General features: G+C 43.8%; 1 protein-coding gene across 7 annotated transcripts; it reads left to right on the plus strand.

Annotated features, from left to right (window-relative positions):
* The first annotated feature begins 8,714 nt into the window (after positions 1 to 8,714).
* u2af2b (U2 small nuclear RNA auxiliary factor 2b) lies at positions 8,715 to 17,161 on the plus strand. Of its 7 annotated transcripts, none has more exons than XM_018747765.2 (13): positions 8,715 to 8,794; positions 9,077 to 9,227; positions 9,654 to 9,786; positions 10,353 to 10,418; positions 11,103 to 11,206; positions 11,359 to 11,510; positions 11,628 to 11,744; positions 11,877 to 12,015; positions 13,067 to 13,146; positions 13,367 to 13,489; positions 14,019 to 14,105; positions 14,294 to 14,548; positions 15,406 to 17,160. In XM_018747765.2, exons 2-13 carry the CDS (start codon positions 9,179 to 9,181, stop codon positions 15,538 to 15,540), a joined length of 1,440 nt encoding a protein of 479 aa, XP_018603281.2. In that variant the 5' UTR covers positions 8,715 to 8,794; positions 9,077 to 9,178; the 3' UTR covers positions 15,541 to 17,160. The 7 variants fall into 7 exon arrangements, with proteins under 7 accessions (XP_018603281.2, XP_029104259.1, XP_029104260.1 ...); XM_029248426.1 differs by having other exon boundaries at positions 14,297 to 14,548; XM_029248427.1 differs by having other exon boundaries at positions 14,019 to 14,081.
* The last annotated feature ends 949 nt before the right edge of the window (positions 17,162 to 18,110 follow it).

Consider the following 18,110-nt stretch of genomic DNA (forward strand, 5'->3'; position numbering starts at 1 on the left):
TTCCACTAGTTGCCATCAGTTGGCAGCAAAACACTAAGTTTGACAAACTGATTTCAGTTTTTTTAATTATTAATGCTTTATCTGGGACTTCACAGAAACTCCCCTAACTAATTGGAGGTGTCTTCTAATACGCTTCCTCATGCCCCATCTTAGTGTCCTCAGAGGTAAATAAGACATGCAGCAGGAGCACCCAGGGTCTCACCTGTGTAAAGCGGAACAAATTAAATAGGAGGCTGTGAAGATTACATTTTTCATTCATTTTGAAATTGCTTCCTGATGAAAAGAGATGATAAAATGCCACATGGACAGGAAGACAGTTTATCTTGCCTGACACCTGATGCATAAAGAATGCTGCATTGTGTGATCTGTTTATAGAAATAAGTAAATGAAAGTTTTAGAGTTTAGTTAATTCAGCTTTGATAGTTTTACAGAATCTGACCTGTGAATAATTTTAGTGATTAAGATCTATACTTTTTTTTTTTTTTTTTAAGTAGACTGATGAAGTGGTTGGACTTAAACTGTTCAGGTTACAAATGTCTGGTCCTGAATTTATAAGTTGAAATACAGGTATATTCATCTTAAATGCATAGCTAGCTGCCCATATTTATTGGGAAGTTCACTGAATTTTTTCACAACAGTCAGATGTCCAGTCCTAAAACATATGTAAAGTTCATATCTAGGGTGAAAGCCTCATGGGTAGAAACCCCACATGACTTAAACCACAACCCAGTGAAATACATGGGATGCCTTATTGAAAGTGGCCAAAAATCCAGATTCTCTAGCTTACGTTTATTTATTTAGCAGAAACTTTTCTCCAAAGCGACATACATCTCGTATAAATACAAATTTGTGCATTACATTAGGAGAAAAAGACATAGCTGCAGACATGTGATTCTTAAGTAAACCTAGTTTACTTTCCACTTGATGCACCGATGCTTTTCACTTGAGGTGAATAAAATGCATGATAGATGAATCCTGATAACCTGTCTACAAATTTTTTAAAATTTTTTTCTTTTAAAAGATACACAAACAAGCTTAATGAAAATGTGATATATGAAGCTTCTACCGCTACACAGGAAAGAAGTGAAAGTCATCTACAACTGCTGCTCAAACTGCTTTGTAACAAAGCTTTTCGTTTAGTTTCTTGTGCGTTTTTATTACACAAATGCCTCTGCAGTTTTTTGAAGGGGGAAACTAGTATCTGTATTATATTGAAAGTAGGAGAAAAACTAAAATTCAAGGTAGAAAAACAAGTCTAGTTGGATGGTCTCCATCTCCTGTCTCCTTTGCACAGAAATGTAGACAGTGTTGAAATACCCGTGTGGATTAGCAAGAGTGAGTCCGTCTTACCGGTTTCACGTCCAGTGTAGAACCCAGAATGGGATGTTCAGCTATTCAGATTGACGGTAGTCTGTTGTTTGGAATCACCTCCTTGGTGGTCTCCTTTGCACAGCATCCTGAAACAATGTTGTGTCACAAAGATCTCGTTAACTAAGGAAAATTCTTTGCCTAGGAATAGTTTTTAAATTTTTTTTGTTGTTGTTTTGACATTGAGTATCAAATAGTGCCCATGGCATTTTGTTTTTGAAGCCTTGGCTAGAGTTGTAGAATCCAGGTAACGCCTACTGACAAACTGAAGTTTCTGGGTGTGCTGTAGAGAAGACCGAAGAAAGGCCATCGTTTTAAAATCCAGCGTCAAGTCATACCGCGTTTAACGACGACGACGGCGACGACAAAGCCGTTTGAACCAGTTTCGCTGCGTGGTACAAAACGTACTAGTTTGACAAGTTACTCACGTGGTTTTCTTAGATGCGGGTGATAGAAAATCGCAAAACTTGCTGTCCAGTGACATCTGCTTTTTTAGTAGGTTGAGCTCCAGGGTCCAAACATCCCTCTCTCCCTCTAGATGATCTACAAAATGAGGGATTGAGAAAACGTAACCCCTCATTAGTGCTACGACTGTTTGCAAAAGCAATAAAAAATAGTAATGATGATAATCGGTCTTTTTATACTGCTTCCCGAATGCACTGGCATCTCCATGGTACCTGGTCTAAAATTAAAACCCAGCTCGCGATCTGGAGCAGGGTAATATATCGGGCGTGACCATTTCTCCGCCTCGGCGCCTCTGGCGTATTTTCTGAGCAGCTGTGTTTCACAACATGTTAACTTCTGCATTCCTGATACGGCGCTAAGCAATTTCATACGTTTTCAGTCTACAGCTCGCCAGCAGCTCTATGACTTACAGCTCGAGAAGTTATCTCTATAGGTCTGGCCTGAAACGCGCACGGGGCTCGTTTGCCGCATTCCTGGCTTTTTCTGCCCTGAAATTTGCATGTTCAACGTCAAAATGGCAAAATATTAACAATGGCTTGAAAAGTTGCGCAATGAGGAAATCTTGTGCACATAACCCACAGTGGATTTGTCACTTGTACGCTCCAACTACTCATCGGTGTTTGTCCCGCTGCTCCGCTGTGCCACAGTCCTGGAGTGACCCTTATTTCCAACGATAATGTGCTGAAAAAAGCTGCTTTTCATGAGCTCGCAGAAGTGCTGTTTGGTCTCCAGCAGGACGAAGCAACGAAGAGTCTCACCTCCCATCTGGTTCCTTTCCGTAAGCGCGACTTGAAGTTTGTACTCCATGTCTTTCTGCGGGTAAGAACGCGAGACGACTCGTGAGAAAAGGTGAGCAACTGAACCGCGCGGTTTTTTTTCTTCGATTCCGTCGCTCCCAGGAGCCCCTTGGCTACTTCATTCCCACCAACGTCCACTAACACAGTTGGATTTGTACTCTGGTTCGCTTCTCTCGCCCTCCTGTCACCCGTTCATCTCGTTCAGCGTTTTCTCCTCCATTTCTATCTCGGATCCCACCGTGGTTGAGGTACAACAGGGTGATACACAAACTAGGGGCAAATATTAATATGGGATGAATGTGCAAAACACATAAGTATGATTGTAGTCATTATAGCAGATTATTAGTGGATACAAAGCTCTTATTGATGGTAATGACAATATATTGTATAGCTGGTACAAGTACAGCCAGTCAGTTCCCTCCTGCTGTTCCTGGTTGCCATGGTAGCAGGACGAGCAGGCAAACCCAAACTTTCCTTTTCTCATCAACCATCCCCAGCTTCTCCCGATAGACCTCCAGATGTTCTGACCAGCTGAGAGGTACAGTCTATCCAGCGTGTCCTGAGTCCGCCCTGAAGCCTCCTCCCCATCGGGAGGCAACTGGCGCTATTCTCACAACACTCAGGAACCAATTCAGATGACTACTTTTGATCTGCAAGAGTAGCCACTCAACTCCAAGGCTCCCCTCACCGCTGAGCTGCTCGCCCGGTGATGGAGAGTGAGCTCACAGAAACCTTTTTTGGGCTGCTTGGACCTGCGATCTCAATTTTTGGGTCATCCCCCCCAAGCTCATGGCCGTAGGTGAGGATGGAGATGTATGCAGCTAAAAACCAAGAACGTTTTCTGGAAACTCGGCTCCTGCTTCACCACCGCAGGTCGGCAGAGCGTCCATACGACTGCTGACGCTGGACTAATCCATCGCTGGGCATCCTGCTCCCAACACTTGTAAGAAAGGCCTTGAGGTGCTGGAACTTCTCTAGGAAGGTCCCTTGTTCCCTCTTCCCCTACAGAGCAACACTTTTCCAGACTTGGACCACAACCTCGGTATGGCACTTTGAGGTCGTGATCCAATTCTGAAAAAGAGTGTGTGTGCATGCTGTATGTCACTTTTTATAGAGAGTGGCATTCATATTCCCTGTAGCGCTGTGTACTTCACTTCACTTTACTGTAATCCCTCTGAAATACAGGATAAAGCAGCAGAGACTCTCACCGCATCACCGAACGAGGTTGAGGAGCCCAGAGCAGCAGCACATATATATATATATATATATATATATATATAGGGGGGGTGCGGTGGGTTGGACCAGGTCCTGCTTTCTGGTGGGTCTGGGGTTCGAATCCACCTTGCGGTGCCTTGCGACGCCTTGCGACGGACTGGCGTCCCGTCCTGGGTGTGTCCCCTCCCCCTCCGGCCTTACGCCCTGTGTTGCCGGGTAGGCTCCGGTTCCCCGCGACCCCGTATGGGACAAGCGGTTCAGAAAGTGTGTGTGTGTGTGTGTGTGTGTGTGTGTGTGTGTGTGTGTGTGTATGTATATATATATAAACACATTCTGCATTTTCTTCTGTGTACCACACACACCTTTATCCCCAATGTCGTGGGAATATTTCTCTCTTCTCAGTCCCTATTCATAGAGATCCCCCCCCCACCTGCTCACCCCTCTCCAGCATCACCTTCTCCCGGCGGCACTTGGTCAGGTTGGCCCTCCACTCCGCCACCTTGTTGTTCAGGTCCCTTAGCGTCCGGCGCAGAGACTCGGTCTCGTCCGCCTTGGCCTCCAGCTGCTCCAGGGTGCCCAGCGTCTCGCTCAGCGTCTCCCCCACCACGTGCACCTTCCTGTCCAGGAAGGACGCCAGCCTGGCCATTTCAACCCCCTCCTTGTTCTGTTGGTGGATGATCAGGAGGAGAGCGACGGCACTGAACGCGGCCGCGCACTGCAGCAGCAAGGAGAGCCGCATGGCCGGTCGCACCACCGCCGGCCTCTCAGTCCGCAGTAAATTGCAGCAATTTACACTAATTTGCCGCAGGTCTCTCTCCCTCACTTAATTGGATTCTCTTCCCTTTGTGTTTGCTTCCGTTTTCCTCCTTCACTCCATCTTTCTGTCACCGACTCTCCGAGGACCTGATACCAGAGAAACGCTCTTGTTTATACAGAAGTGCCAGGATCCGAGTTCCTCGGCGCAGTACCTCGTTCCCGTCCTGCCCTGCTGAAGTTCTGCGCTGTTTCACCCTGTTATGTGGATAGGAATGTTGCTCCCAGCCCACGGGGAGAGAGGAGGAAGCCAGCGGCGGAGTCGTCACACCTGCGGAGATGTCTCCACCCACTCTGCGGTAGCAGGAAACGCAGCTTAGTTTGGCCCTCGGGGCTCAGATACGCCGGTTGCTTTTCAGGCCCTCGAATGATTGCTGAGAAAAACGCTGGTCTGTTTCGAGACTAAAAATCCACAGATTTGATGGCATAACGTTGGGCAAAGAAGCAACGGAATAATTATTCACAACTCTAGTGTGTTTTGCGTAGTGCATCTATATTGAACTCAGCTACACCTCACCTGTTCCTCCAAAAACTAATAAAATAAATATTAAGAATTGCACACGAGGGGGGGGAAAAAGCACCTTGCCTTATCTGTACAGCTGTGTCATTTTTACAGTATCAGTTCAGGGAAAGGACCTTGATCAAGTACTAGTGCTAGAGCAGGAGATGAGGTTTAAACCAGTGACCTTCAGGTCCACAAGCAGCAGCTCTAACCACTGGTGGAGGTTTTCGCAGGATTTATGTTTTATTGCATATTCTGAATCGCTATGAATGAAACCAAAAATATCCATTTATTTACTTAGCGGACGTTTTTGTCCAAAGCGACTTACAACGGATACTGTGTAGTGTTACTTGCCCACACACCTTATTCACCGTGGTGACTTACACTGCTAGATACACTACTTACAAAGGGTTACTCATCCATGCATCAGTGACACACACTCACTCCGTGACACTCGCACACTATAGGGGAGCCTGAACAGCATGTATTTGGAGTGTGGGAGGAAACCAGAGCACCCGGAGGAAACCCACACAGACTGAGTGGGGATCAAACCCGCCTTCTCTCGCACCACCCAGGTGCTGTGGGAGAGTAGCGCTACTCGCTGTGCCACCGTGCCACCAAAATAACTTTCGAGCACCAAAAGAGTAGAAAGAAAAAAACATAGTCAGGGACAATATGTAGGCGGCACAAAGCCTTTTTTTTTTCTCCCCCCAGAAAGGACTCAGCAGTTGGGCGGCTGCCTCCCAAACAGGCTTGAGCTATTGTGTGTGTGACTCATTTAGCTGACACTTTTCTCCAAAGCCACTTACAACACACACACACACACACACACACACACATTTTCAGAACTGCTTGTCCCATACGGGGTCACGGGGAACCGGAGCCTACCCGGTAACACAGGGCGTAAGGCTGGAGGGGGAGGGAACACACCCAGGATGGGACGCCAGTCCGTCGCAAGGCACTCCAAGCGGGACTCGAACCCCAGACCCACCAGAGAGCAGGACCGTGGTCCAACCCACTGCGCCACCGCACCCCCTCACTTACAACAATTTACCCATTTATGCAGCTGGGTAATTTTAGTACAGCTGGAGGGTGAATTTGAGCCTGTGACCTTTTGCTCCAAAGGCAGTAGCTCTAAGCACTAAATCCTCAACTTCCTCACCTTTCAATGTGGTTTTGTTGTGGATGCGTGCATAAACAGCCCCAAGGAGGGGCAAAGAATCAAAGCTGTGTGTGTGGGTGCGGGTGTGTGTGGAGGGGCCAGACTGGTTTCTCCAGTAAAACTAATCACGCCTGGCACTTCAGCCATCGTAATTTTCACATCCTCTTCCTCTCCAATGTGCCTGTCCTCTATTTTTCCACTCTCTCTGTTTTCATGGTGTTTTAACTCCCTTCACCTCTTTAAGTCTCTCAAATTTCCCCTTCTAATCAGGAAAAAAAGGATTTCTGATCTAAGCTTTTCATTTCTGGTGTAATAATATATGTTTTTTTCTAAAACAAGAAACATTTCAGTTTAATATTTACAAATATGAAACTATTACCTTTTTTGGTGGTGTCAGAAATTACAGTTTTAATCATTCCAATTGTGTGTGTGTGTGTGTGTATTTCTGGATTTTATGCAGTGGTTTTGTGTTTTGTGTTTGTCTCCACCTTGTGGCCATGTGCGCAGCTACATGCAGACTGGGCGCTTCTACTTTCCTCGCTCCTCCTCTTCCCTATTTTTTCACCCATTCCTCCTCTTACAGATGATCAAGAAATAATTTTTAGAAGACACAAACATTTTAGCAATTTTTTTATTGCATTTTCTTTGCCTGTTTTTTGTTCGCCGGGAGTCATTTCACCTGTTTTTACTCTGTCGGCCAATAGGTGTCAGTAAAACGCACCCAATCAGAGCATGAGCGTGAGATGCGCTACACTTCAACTCTCTTCCACAGTGTTTACAGATCCTGTCTTGTGGATGTGGGTGTCTGTGACTAATAATTAGATGACAAGTGCTGAGAATGCTGATCCGGTCAGCACTGAATGTGTGGATTTACACTTAGCATTGATTGCACTGTAGCTCAAAGTTAATGAAAGCATTAAAATAAAAAGCCAGTGCTCTGTGTGTTTGTGAGGTTTTCCTCCGCAGTCCAAAAATATGAGCGGAAGGCCGCGGTAATCCAGTTCCGCACCTTCCCTTACTGCGAAAGCCATCTTGTCGGTGAAGACGTCTTGACTCGAGTCGATGGCACAGCTCTTACCTCCACAGGAGCTGCACACTCGTACCGGGGGCCCTCAGCTCGCTCCCTCTCTACTGAAATCGACACTCACTGCTCTGAACCTCTGACTACATGGCCGTGTTTGGCCTGCAAACAATTCACAGAAAACGGTGATTGGACACCTTTATGCAGCACCTAAGTGACTTACGGTATTTGATTGGCACCTTTACATTTCCACAGACTCAGCTGCCCAGAACCAGAGTAATTTAAGGTAATTAGATTGGTGCGGCTGACGGTGACAGCAGGTGACGATGCTTTAGTTTGCTTATGATCAGGATTACACTAGCTAGTTTGTTCCTCAATAAAAGTGATGGACAACAACAGTTTGTGATGCGTCCTCATTTAACTGGTGCTTTTCTCCAAAAACACTTACCAGGATTTACCCATTCATACATCAGGGTTGTTTTTTTTTTTTTTTTTTTATACTTGGGCTATTGAAGCTAAGTGCCTTGCTCAAGGATGCTACTGCAGGAGGGGGATTTGAAAAAATGCAAGCTCGAGATTTACTGTCATTTACCATCATTGATGTCACCTAGAAAAATTGATTGGGCTGCCAGGATTTGAACTGTTTTCCCGTCCCACCGCTGACAGGCCATTCTTTCTGACTGACAGCGACGCGTTTTTCGCTTTTGCACTTAAAGTAAATAAATTTTATGGCTTTAAGCAAATTAATGCCAGCAAACCTAATGTTTACAAATAATTGCTCTGGAAAACTGCCACATATTGATGCAGCCAAAGCCATCTGTCAGTGGTAGGTAGAGTATTAATGTTTATTCCGTTCGGTTAGATTTATTTTTATAGTGCTCTCCCGTCACACAGAGCACTGAGCTAAGTATAGACATACTGTAACAACAAAAATAAAAGGTCAGCTATACATTAAACTACTACATGAACTATACCACCTCGTAAAGATATAAAATAACTGATCATGGAGGTTTATAAGGTAATCATAAACAGTATGGTGTGTAAAAATGACCTTAGAGGAGTAAAACAAGGTAGGGGTGGCCTTCTTAAACCATGCAGGGCCAAAAAGAGTGCAGATCATTCTGGCCACACTGAAACCTTTCAGTCCCGAGACAGGCTCCCCGCAGCAAGTATCGATAGCTGAGAAAATATAATGCAAATCTTTGCAAGCAGTTTGCTTTAAGGTGACTAAGAAACGTAATGGAAATGGACCAAGACAGTTCGGACCACGTGTTTCCAAAAACACTATAACTCTAGGAACCGTATGACGTCAGGTGTAGTTCTTGCTGCAACATCACCACGCCGCTAGGTGGCGACATGCACGTTTCCGAACACAGGTTGGCCAAGAGGGGCGCTCACGCTGTCAACTTCCGGCAACGCGGGAGTCAGCGGGATAGAAACCGAGAGAAAACGTAGGCCCTGGTTTGTCTCTTAAGACATAAAAAGAAATATAACTGTTGAGTGTTGCGGAGCGTTTAGTGTATTTCGAGCTTAGTTTAAGCGCTTCTTCAGTAACTAGCCCATTAACATGAGGTTAGACCCTCGGGTGGCTGCTTGGTCTTCGTTTACCTCGTCGTTAACGGTTAACGAAGAGCACACGCTTCCCTTTTAGCCGTTAAATTTTGTAAATTTTTTTTAAAGAAGCAATTAGGTTTACTTAATATTGTTTGTTTTCTGAAAAATTTGTCTTTCAGAGTTTCAATGTTGTCCATTTTGTAATCTTTCTGCGCGGAGTCGTTATTTGCCCGTACGAGCTGCCCGGTCGGCTGTAACTTCCATTCAACCACGGATCCAACATGTCGGATTTCGACGAGTTCGAGCGGCAGCTGACGGAGAACAAGCACGGTGAGTATTGGCGCGCTTTCCTTCACATTAAATTAATTTAATGTTCGGCCGAGCGCCTCGCAGTACTGTAAGAGGCCGGGCTCGAGACGAGTCGAGCGCGCGCTGCCGTTTTTTGCTGCTCGTCTCGCGGTGGGCGGTGGACTCACGCGGCGGGACAATGGCCGCGCTGTGTGTGGCGGGGCTGCGGGAAGAGAGGGGGGTTCGGGGTCCTTTCGAGGGCAGCCTTTCGCCCCCTGGTCCCTTCGCCGCTAAATGTGAACAGCTCCCTCCGTGCTCATAGTTTAATAAACGCGGACCGATCTGTTTCCCGGGTGGATAATAATTTGCAGCGCACGTGAGGGCCATGATCATATGATATCATTCGCTAGTAAACCGGCTCCTCCGTTCGTCTCCTGTAACGATCACCTGTTTTCTGTGGTCGCAAAGAGCGGGACAAAGAGAACCGACACCGGCGGCGCTCGGCCTCCAGGAGCCGCAGCCGCGAGCGAAAGAGGCGAAGCCACGAGAGGAGGAGCCGCGATCGGCGGAGCCACAGCAAGGAGCGCAGACACCGGCGGAGGTGAGTGACGCTGGACACACGACGAGTCACTGTAGTCTTTTCTTTTTAATTAAAAATAAAGGAGCAAACATTATAATAATAATAATAATAATAATAATAAAAAAAACCCCACGACCATGTGGCCACCTAGTATATTACACACAGTTAAAGAGATCTTGATTTACAATTTGTTTATCTTATCATGATGAGCTGAAAGCACTCCACTTGTTGCAGTAATCTACAGCTCCACTCTAAATCTATGCTGTTTTCAAATGTAACACGTTACATGTGGAAGTAAGAGTAAGTTTTGCAAAGTTTGGAGAAAATACAGTCTGTACTGCACACAGTTAGTTTGTTCATTTATGTGCATGTGTACCTCTAAGTAGTGAGTCTAGAAGTGGGGAAAGCAGCACTGCAAAGTCCTCTACTAGCAGGGCTAATCTGACATTTTAATAAGTACAGGTGGTCCCTAACTTATGATGGTTTGACTCATAATTTTTCAGTTATATGATGGTGAGCTGACAATTGACATTCAGTAGAAATCGTGCTTCGAATTCTGAATTTTTTCCCCCCTCCCCCCGTGCAAGTGATGCTGGGCAGGTGCGATGCTGGGCTGCAGCAGCGAACCACATGTCTCAGCCTGACATGAAGAGGTGTGTATTAAATGCGTTTTTGACTTACAATGGGTATTGCTGAATGCAACCCCATCGTACGTCGGGGACCACTTGTATGTAATTTCAGGATATATACTGTTTTAGCAGTGCCAAGTCACTACTGTGTTTGTTTAGGAGCTAGATGTCAACAGTAGAAGCTTGGTGTCCTTTAAGTGTGGTTTCGATTGTAATTTGCTCTTTGGGGGTTAATAAGGAACTGTACTAGAGCAGAAAAGCTATTAAACACCATAATGAAGTGCTTTTGTATACCTGTACATTTCATTTAAAAAAACTGATTTCTTTTTTAGCCTTTTGTTATCGACAAATGTGTGTTAATGAGATTTTCTGTTACAGTAAGCCATTTGTATGTAACTGTTTTATAGAAGTATTATGCCAGATAAGTCTCAGCAGAAATCTTTGACTAACATGTAATCAACTTTAACCAAATTGTCCAATTTCTGTGACAGATTTAAGTATGTGAAAACTCAAAACTAGATAAATTGATCGTACCCTAAAGCCAGTAGCAGTGGCAGGGTGCACCAGGTTTGCAGAATGCAAGGATCAATGTTGTTTAACACAAATGAGTACTTGGGAATACCAAGCTCAATTGGCAGTGTTTTCTTCCTATTGCTCAGGCTCTTTCAGTATTGCTGTTCTTTCTCCTTACGTCTGTCATCTCCACAGCCGCTCCCCACACCGTGATAAGAAGAAGAAAGTGAAGAAGTATTGGGATGTCCCACCGCCCGGCTTTGAGCACATCACACCCATGCAGTACAAGGCCATGCAGGGTTTGTGTCCTATATCTGCAGTTCTTTTTCATGTATAACATTGTGTATGAGCTGTATGTTCTCCTGAATTTTAGACTTTCCTTAGCTTTTTGTCTTGCCAGTTGCCATTCTGTCATGTTTCTGAGTGTATATTTACCCTTTGTCTCCAACAGCTGCTGGGCAGATTCCTGCTACTGCCCTTTTGCCTACAATGACCCCTGATGGGCTGGCAGTAACACCCACCCCTGTGCCTGTGGTGGGTAGCCAGATGACACGGCAGGCTCGCAGGCTCTACGTTGGCAACATCCCATTTGGCATCACTGAGGTGGGCTGGTTGCTGGTAACAGGGGTGGAGAAGTGAGGAAGCTTTGAACCAATAGATGTGATTGTGGGCTGCTTTGCAAGTAAATTGATGCAAATGTTTTAATTCCTGTACCCTCAGGAGTCCATGATGGATTTCTTCAATGCTCAGATGCGCCTAGGTGGTCTCACCCAGGCTCCCGGAAATCCCGTACTTGCTGTGCAGATTAATCAAGACAAGAACTTTGCCTTTCTTGAGGTTTTCTTTCAGAATGCTCCTTTAGTCCTAGTTGGCCTTTGATTTTTGTAGTTTTAACCAGCTAAATTGTACTTGTGATGCTCCTTACAGCTGCGTTTTTTCTGCGCTTCTATTCAATCCTTATCTCCCCAGTTCCGCTCAGTGGATGAAACCACCCAGGCCATGGCCTTTGATGGGATCATTTTCCAGGGTCAGAGCCTAAAGATACGCCGGCCTCACGATTACCAGCCCCTGCCTGGTATGAGTGAGAACCCCAGTGTCTATGTGCCAGGTAACGGCATGTATTTGAGATACTCCCTTATAAGAACTTTGACTGGGGATTTTCTAACAAGGACTTTACATGTGGTTATAATAAATGAAAATATTTAATGTTAATCTAGCTAATCTTGGTTATCGTGGACTTGTATATTGTGGTTTTCTGTTTGGATTCCTAGTTGCCCTTAATTTGCATTAATTGAAGGTTTCATTTCAGTTAATCCTGTAATTCCCCCTTTAAGATGTAAGTTGAACATTGACATTTATAGTACACAGTAACCTGTACTTTTCTAGTTAACCTGTTATAAAAAAGTATTTGAATTATTGAATGATCACATGTATTTTATTTTTCATGATGTGTTATGTCATGTAGTGGGTTGTGGGTTTGTATTGCTCTGTCTGTGTGTCCTTTATCTGTTTTCCCATATTCACATGGCATTCCTCCACAAGTCCCAGAAACAATCTCTAGGAGAACTGATCATTAACAAATTGCCCTTGTGTGTGAGTGTTGCGTTGCTGTGCTGAATAAGTGGGTAAATGACTATAATTATGCAACTCGAGTCTCTCACACACTAGGGCAATTTGGAGTGACCAGTTCTTCTGGAACTCATTTTTGGACTCTGAATGTCATTTCAGCACTAATTTAGTCTCAGTGGTTTTAATTTATCTTTTAGCTGATACAAGGGGCTTTTTGGTTAAAAAAAAAAAAAAAAAAAGCTCATTTATGATGGGGTCATCAAAACGGACTAGTCGTAAATCAACTGCCACCTGTAATTGAAGCCGAAGATTGCATTTCTCTGAGGTGTACTGTACATCGTTTTGGAGAAAAGCATCTGCTAAATTAATAAATGTAAGTGTACATGGTGCTGTAGAAACAATTTGTGCATTACACTTGTTTCTGTTCAGCACAACATGGAATGGTCACAACAGCACCCTGGTAGCTAAAAGTAAACCCAAAGTGCAAACTTGCACGTATCGGAAATTACTGCTCTTAATTCCTGATTGTAGGAAGCCTCCTAAATGAGTGTAAAGTCTTTGATACTGATGGTCTTGAACTTCCTCTGTAGGGGTGGTTTCCACAGTGGTTCCAGACTCTGCTCACAAGCTCTTCATTGGTGGCTTGCCCAACTATCTCAATGATGACCAGGTTTGTCTTCATGCTTCCTGAGCTACCTGACTTCTTCTGTTTCTGGCTCTGTGGTGTATTCCATTGCTATAATGAGGATTTTGATCTTGTGCTTGTCAAATATAAGTTGTCTTTGAACAAAGCAGCTGATTATATAGATACATATATTCAGTTGTTGCCAGTAGTACAGTATGGCTGCAGTGTAGTTTCCTGACCTCACTACACTTAATGCCACTTTCAGGTGAAAGAGTTGCTTACCTCGTTTGGTCCGCTGAAGGCCTTCAACCTGGTGAAAGACAGCGCCACTGGATTGTCAAAGGGTTACGCTTTTTGCGAGTATGTGGACACCAATCTGAATGACCAGGTAACATTTACAAGTGTTAAACTTTCATCATTTTTGATATGCATACAGTCTCTGCAACATTTGACTGCTGGCGATGCAACAGATTTTTGTACTGTGAACTTGGTGCTTGTGGTGAAGTGTGACTCTTAGCATCTGTTTGAATGCTTCATTGCACATTTCCCTGAAGCATTTTATTTCTGTGCCTGTCATCTTCATGTAATTGCAGTAGTTCTGTTACAGTACAGACCTGTTCTAATGTGACCATTTTTAACTGAGAACTGGTGTGTAGGATTAGGCAGGATAATGTCTGCCAACATTTCCTGCTGAAGACACCTTGTTAGTACACTATAGAACTTCATTATTGTGCTAAATATGGTGAAATAAACTTTTTGTCTTAAGTTCAGTTTATTATCTTGAGGTATTCCTTGTACTGTATGGGTTTAGGCACCCTGTCACTGAAGGTGTTTATTCCTTTCTGTCCTGAAAACACATGACATGAGGGGTTGCTTCTGGGGGTATGGGCATTAAAGTCAACTGTTCACTTTCACAGGCCATTGCTGGACTGAATGGGATGCAGCTGGGAGACAAGAAACTCCTTGTACAGCGAGCCAGCGTAGGAGCCAAAAACGCCAGTCTTGTAAGGGTTGCTGTTGGGGGGTGGAAGAGTTTGTATTTAACGTACACCGAACTTCGACTACATTAGTGTCTTCTTCTCCAATGATTTACACACTTCTAACACCTGGGAGTTGGATGTGAGGAAAACCTCTGTCAAATGTGATCATCTAACTGGTGACTCTTTCCCTGTCCTTTGTCCTTTTACCAAAGCAGAGCAGTATGAACCAGACCCCGGTAACGCTGCAGGTTCCAGGGCTGGTGAGTAGCTCTGTGGCGCAAATGGGTGGCCTGCCTACCGAGGTCCTCTGCCTCATGAACATGGTGGCTCCAGAGGAGCTACTCGATGATGAAGAGTACGAGGAGATTGTTGAGGATGTGCGCGAAGAGTGCAGCAAGTATGGCCAGGTGAAGAGCATCGAGATACCCCGACCTGTTGATGGCCTGGAGGTGCCTGGCACAGGCAAGGTAAGAAATGTCCTCTGACAGCTGTGGTTAGTTTATACATTGACTATGTATATATGCACCTTGAAATTTTTTTTAAGCACTTTTATTTGGATGTGTTCTAGTTTTATTTGTGGTATTAAAATAGCACATTTAAGATGTGCATCTGGTTATACCAGAAAAATGTAATTATGGAGTCCTACACACATTAGTTCTTTCTTTTTGGAGCCCCATACACATTAGGGAGCATTAATGATGTCTCACATCCTGCTTACTAGTCAAATTTTGAGGAATACCTGGTCGTTTTCAGGAACTGATGTATATATTGACACAAAATGAACCTGTTCACTTGCCATTGTCGTTATAACTTGAGAATCTTATCAAGAGGGTTTTTTTTAGTTGTGCTCTACAAAGTCAGAACTGCAGAGCATACACACCCAACCCACACTAAACTCTAGTGTTATTGGCTTAGTTCTGTGTCAGCTTGTATACGTTGACTGTTTTACATGATTTACGTGTATTCATTTAGCAGACACTTTTCTCCAAAGCAGCATACGTCTCATAGAAAAAACAATTTGTCCCTTACATTAGCAGAAAGACATAGTTGCAGATGTGTAATTCTTAAGTACAGTTAGTTTTTCACCATATGCACCAATGTTCATCACACAAGTAGCTGCATAAAAGATTTTAGGTATTGAACAATATAAATACAGTAAGTGTTAGGGGAAGGCCTACATTCTTTGAATTCATGAACTCGTGACCCACTAGCTGAAAAGTGTCTTAATATGCCTCATTAATTTTTGTCAATTAAATCCACAGCAGAAGAGAACATACCTTAATGTTTTAACCCCTCCAACCTGTGCCCTTTGTTTTGTTTGCAGATCTTTGTGGAGTTCACATCGGTGTTTGATAGCCAGAAGGCCATGCAGGGCCTGACAGGCAGAAAGTTTGCTAATAGGGTGGTAGTAACCAAGTACTGCGACCCTGATGCCTATCACCGCCGAGACTTTTGGTAGACACCGAGAGGGAGGGGGATTTTGAGACAGGGACACAAGTCAGGGGAAGCGGTAACTATTTTGCATTTAGGCAGGGGAGGGTTTGGTGGGGTGTATACATGATGGGTGGAGGGAGGGGTGTCCCGATGATTGCCAGTTCATCGAAATGCGTTTTTTTGTACTTGGGTTTAGTCGAGGGGGCAGTGTCATGGGAGGGAGTGTTTTGTACTTAGACTGAAGATGGATAAAAGGGGGCAGTGTAATCTCAATTTTAATACCAAGATGAATATACAAAGACTGTTGAAGGGGTACCGATGTACGTACTTTAAATTGACTAATTTCATTGGGTTTCAGCCAAATGGGGGGGCACCAGATTCACTGGGCAAAAGCATATATTTTCCCTGAGATTTAAGCAGGGTAAACACCTGGAAGAAGTTTTTAGCTTTATACATGTCCCTGTGTGCTCTCCATGCCCCACTTTACATCCACTGGCCTCCAGTGAACACTCACCCTCATTCCTTCGTAGTCTGTATGAACGCAGATTGCAATGGTGTTCCCACCATACAGACCTTCTTAAAAATTTTAGCACAGTTACAGTAATATCCGATTAACCATTAGCATTGGCTGCTGGTTTGTGAGCTACGTCAACTGGGTTTTGGAAAATGCCGTACATCTTGGAATTTTCTTTGTACTGCGCTAACTTTCAGCAGTTAATTTTAGAAAGGTACATGTTATATGGGAGTTACGCATCACTACTTATCAAACAAGATGCTCAGGTTATTTCTGTTAATGTATCCCTAAACGTAAAGATTTAGACGTTTTTTCCTTCCTCGAAGACTAAAGGTTTGTACGTCTTGAACCAAATTTTTGTTAACCTAGGAAAAAGAGAATTGAATAAAGAATATCTTTAATACTCACTCCTGTGACACTGTGACAATTCCTTGAATACTGGTGTTTTCAGCTATAAACTTTGTGGTACCAGATGTCTGGGCAAAGCAGCAGCCAATAACCATGTTGTAGAGTAATATAAATTTAAACAAAAAATTAGTCTGGCAAACTTGGGTGGCTAAATTGACGACAACAATAAAGAATTGGATATGGGGTGAGATTAGTTTTAAAGGCTATAATAGATGTAGAACTCAAAGATGGTTGAACACTTTCTTGCTTTCCTGTCTCCTCAACTGCTTTTCTTTCTTTATTACAAGGACCACAATTTATGTCAGTGAGACTTCTGCAGAAAACTTTTGCTTTGCGGTCAAATTTTCAGTCAGATCTTTTTCTTCCCTTTTTTTCTGCTAGTGGCCAGGATTTTCCAAGTGTCAAAAGAGGTAGCAAAGTTATGATTTGAGTGTTTTTCCTGATCCTGGAGTCAAATGGCATACACACTTTGTCATGAAGAATGGTTGTCACTATATTGATTCTACAGGACTGCAGTACAAAGTTGCTGAAGAAAAAAAAATCATCAGTTGGGTTGTTGTAAACATGTCCTGGGCTTATCTGGTAACTGTATTGTTGAGTTGGTTTGTCTTTTAATTTTTGATATTGTGACTGTTATTTAGTCCTCAAAGACAGACATGGACTTTTTTTTTTTTCTTTTTTTTAATTTTCCTTTCCATGTTGTATTTTGTTTTTGAAATCCCAATTGCTCTCATTAAAACAAATTTGATGTATGCTGACTCATGGTGGTATTTTGGTGTCGTGTGGCTTTTGGATTTGTTGGAGAACTTGCTCAGGATCCAGAGACTTGGGGAGACCTGACAAGGTTTGACAACTGATGCACGGGTGATGTCGGCTGCACTGCTAGGGCTGGCATCCATCAGACACTGAAAACGGCAGTGAGTGGTGCGCCTGGAGTGTTACCGCTGCGCCCCTAGGACCTACGTTTGAATCTGCTACTGCTGTATTACTCTTGAGAAGGTACTTAACCTTGAATTGCACCAGAGTATAAATGTGGAAATAAGTAGCTTAGTAGTTTGCGTAAATGTACGTATGTTCAGCTGAAACCTTTGTCCAAGTTTACAATGCTTAATAGTAATAATAAGGATTGGGAGCTCTGTCACTCATCTACCATGTAGCAGTACGTTGGCAATTGGTAAAGTGGTTAGTGTACTTGTGTGGTCTCAGTGTATCCACTCAAGTTACAGGAATTAGACTGATTAATACCCCTGCTTTGATTTATGAAGTATTTTTTTGCTGTAACAAGGACATTTGTTATTTATTTTAGACACTTTTCTCCAAAGCAACTTCCAGTGAACTCTATTATATAGTGTTATCAGCCCATACACCTTATTCACCAAGGTGACTTACACTGCTAGATACACTACTTACACTGGCTCACTCATCCATACATCAGTGAAACACACTCTCTGTGTCACTCTCACACTATGGGGAAACCTGAAGAGCATGTCTTTGGACTATGAGAGGAAACCAGAGCACCCAGAGGAAACCCACGCAGACTGAGGAGGGATCAAACCAACATCCTCTCATACCACCCAGGTGTGAGTGGCATGTGGATTGTGATTTGGATTTTGCACATCTCAAACACTAAACATGATGAGCCATCATAGTGGATGTGGTTAACGTCTCCTGCG

This window comes from Scleropages formosus, chromosome 23 (genome assembly GCF_900964775.1).
Source record: "Scleropages formosus chromosome 23, fSclFor1.1, whole genome shotgun sequence".
Classification (NCBI taxonomy): domain Eukaryota; kingdom Metazoa; phylum Chordata; class Actinopteri; order Osteoglossiformes; family Osteoglossidae; genus Scleropages; species Scleropages formosus.

Bases quoted from the DNA above. Each gene is read 5' to 3' on its own strand.
- u2af2b (XM_018747765.2), top strand. From the start codon at position 9,179: ATGTCGGATTTCGACGAGTTCGAGCGGCAGCTGACGGAGAACAAGCAC. The intron at 9,787-10,352 runs GTGAGTGACGCT...CCCCCGTGCAAG, and splicing joins GAGCGCAGACACCGGCGGAG to TGATGCTGGGCAGGTGCGAT. The intron at 11,745-11,876 runs GTTTTCTTTCAG...TTATCTCCCCAG, and splicing joins AGAACTTTGCCTTTCTTGAG to TTCCGCTCAGTGGATGAAAC.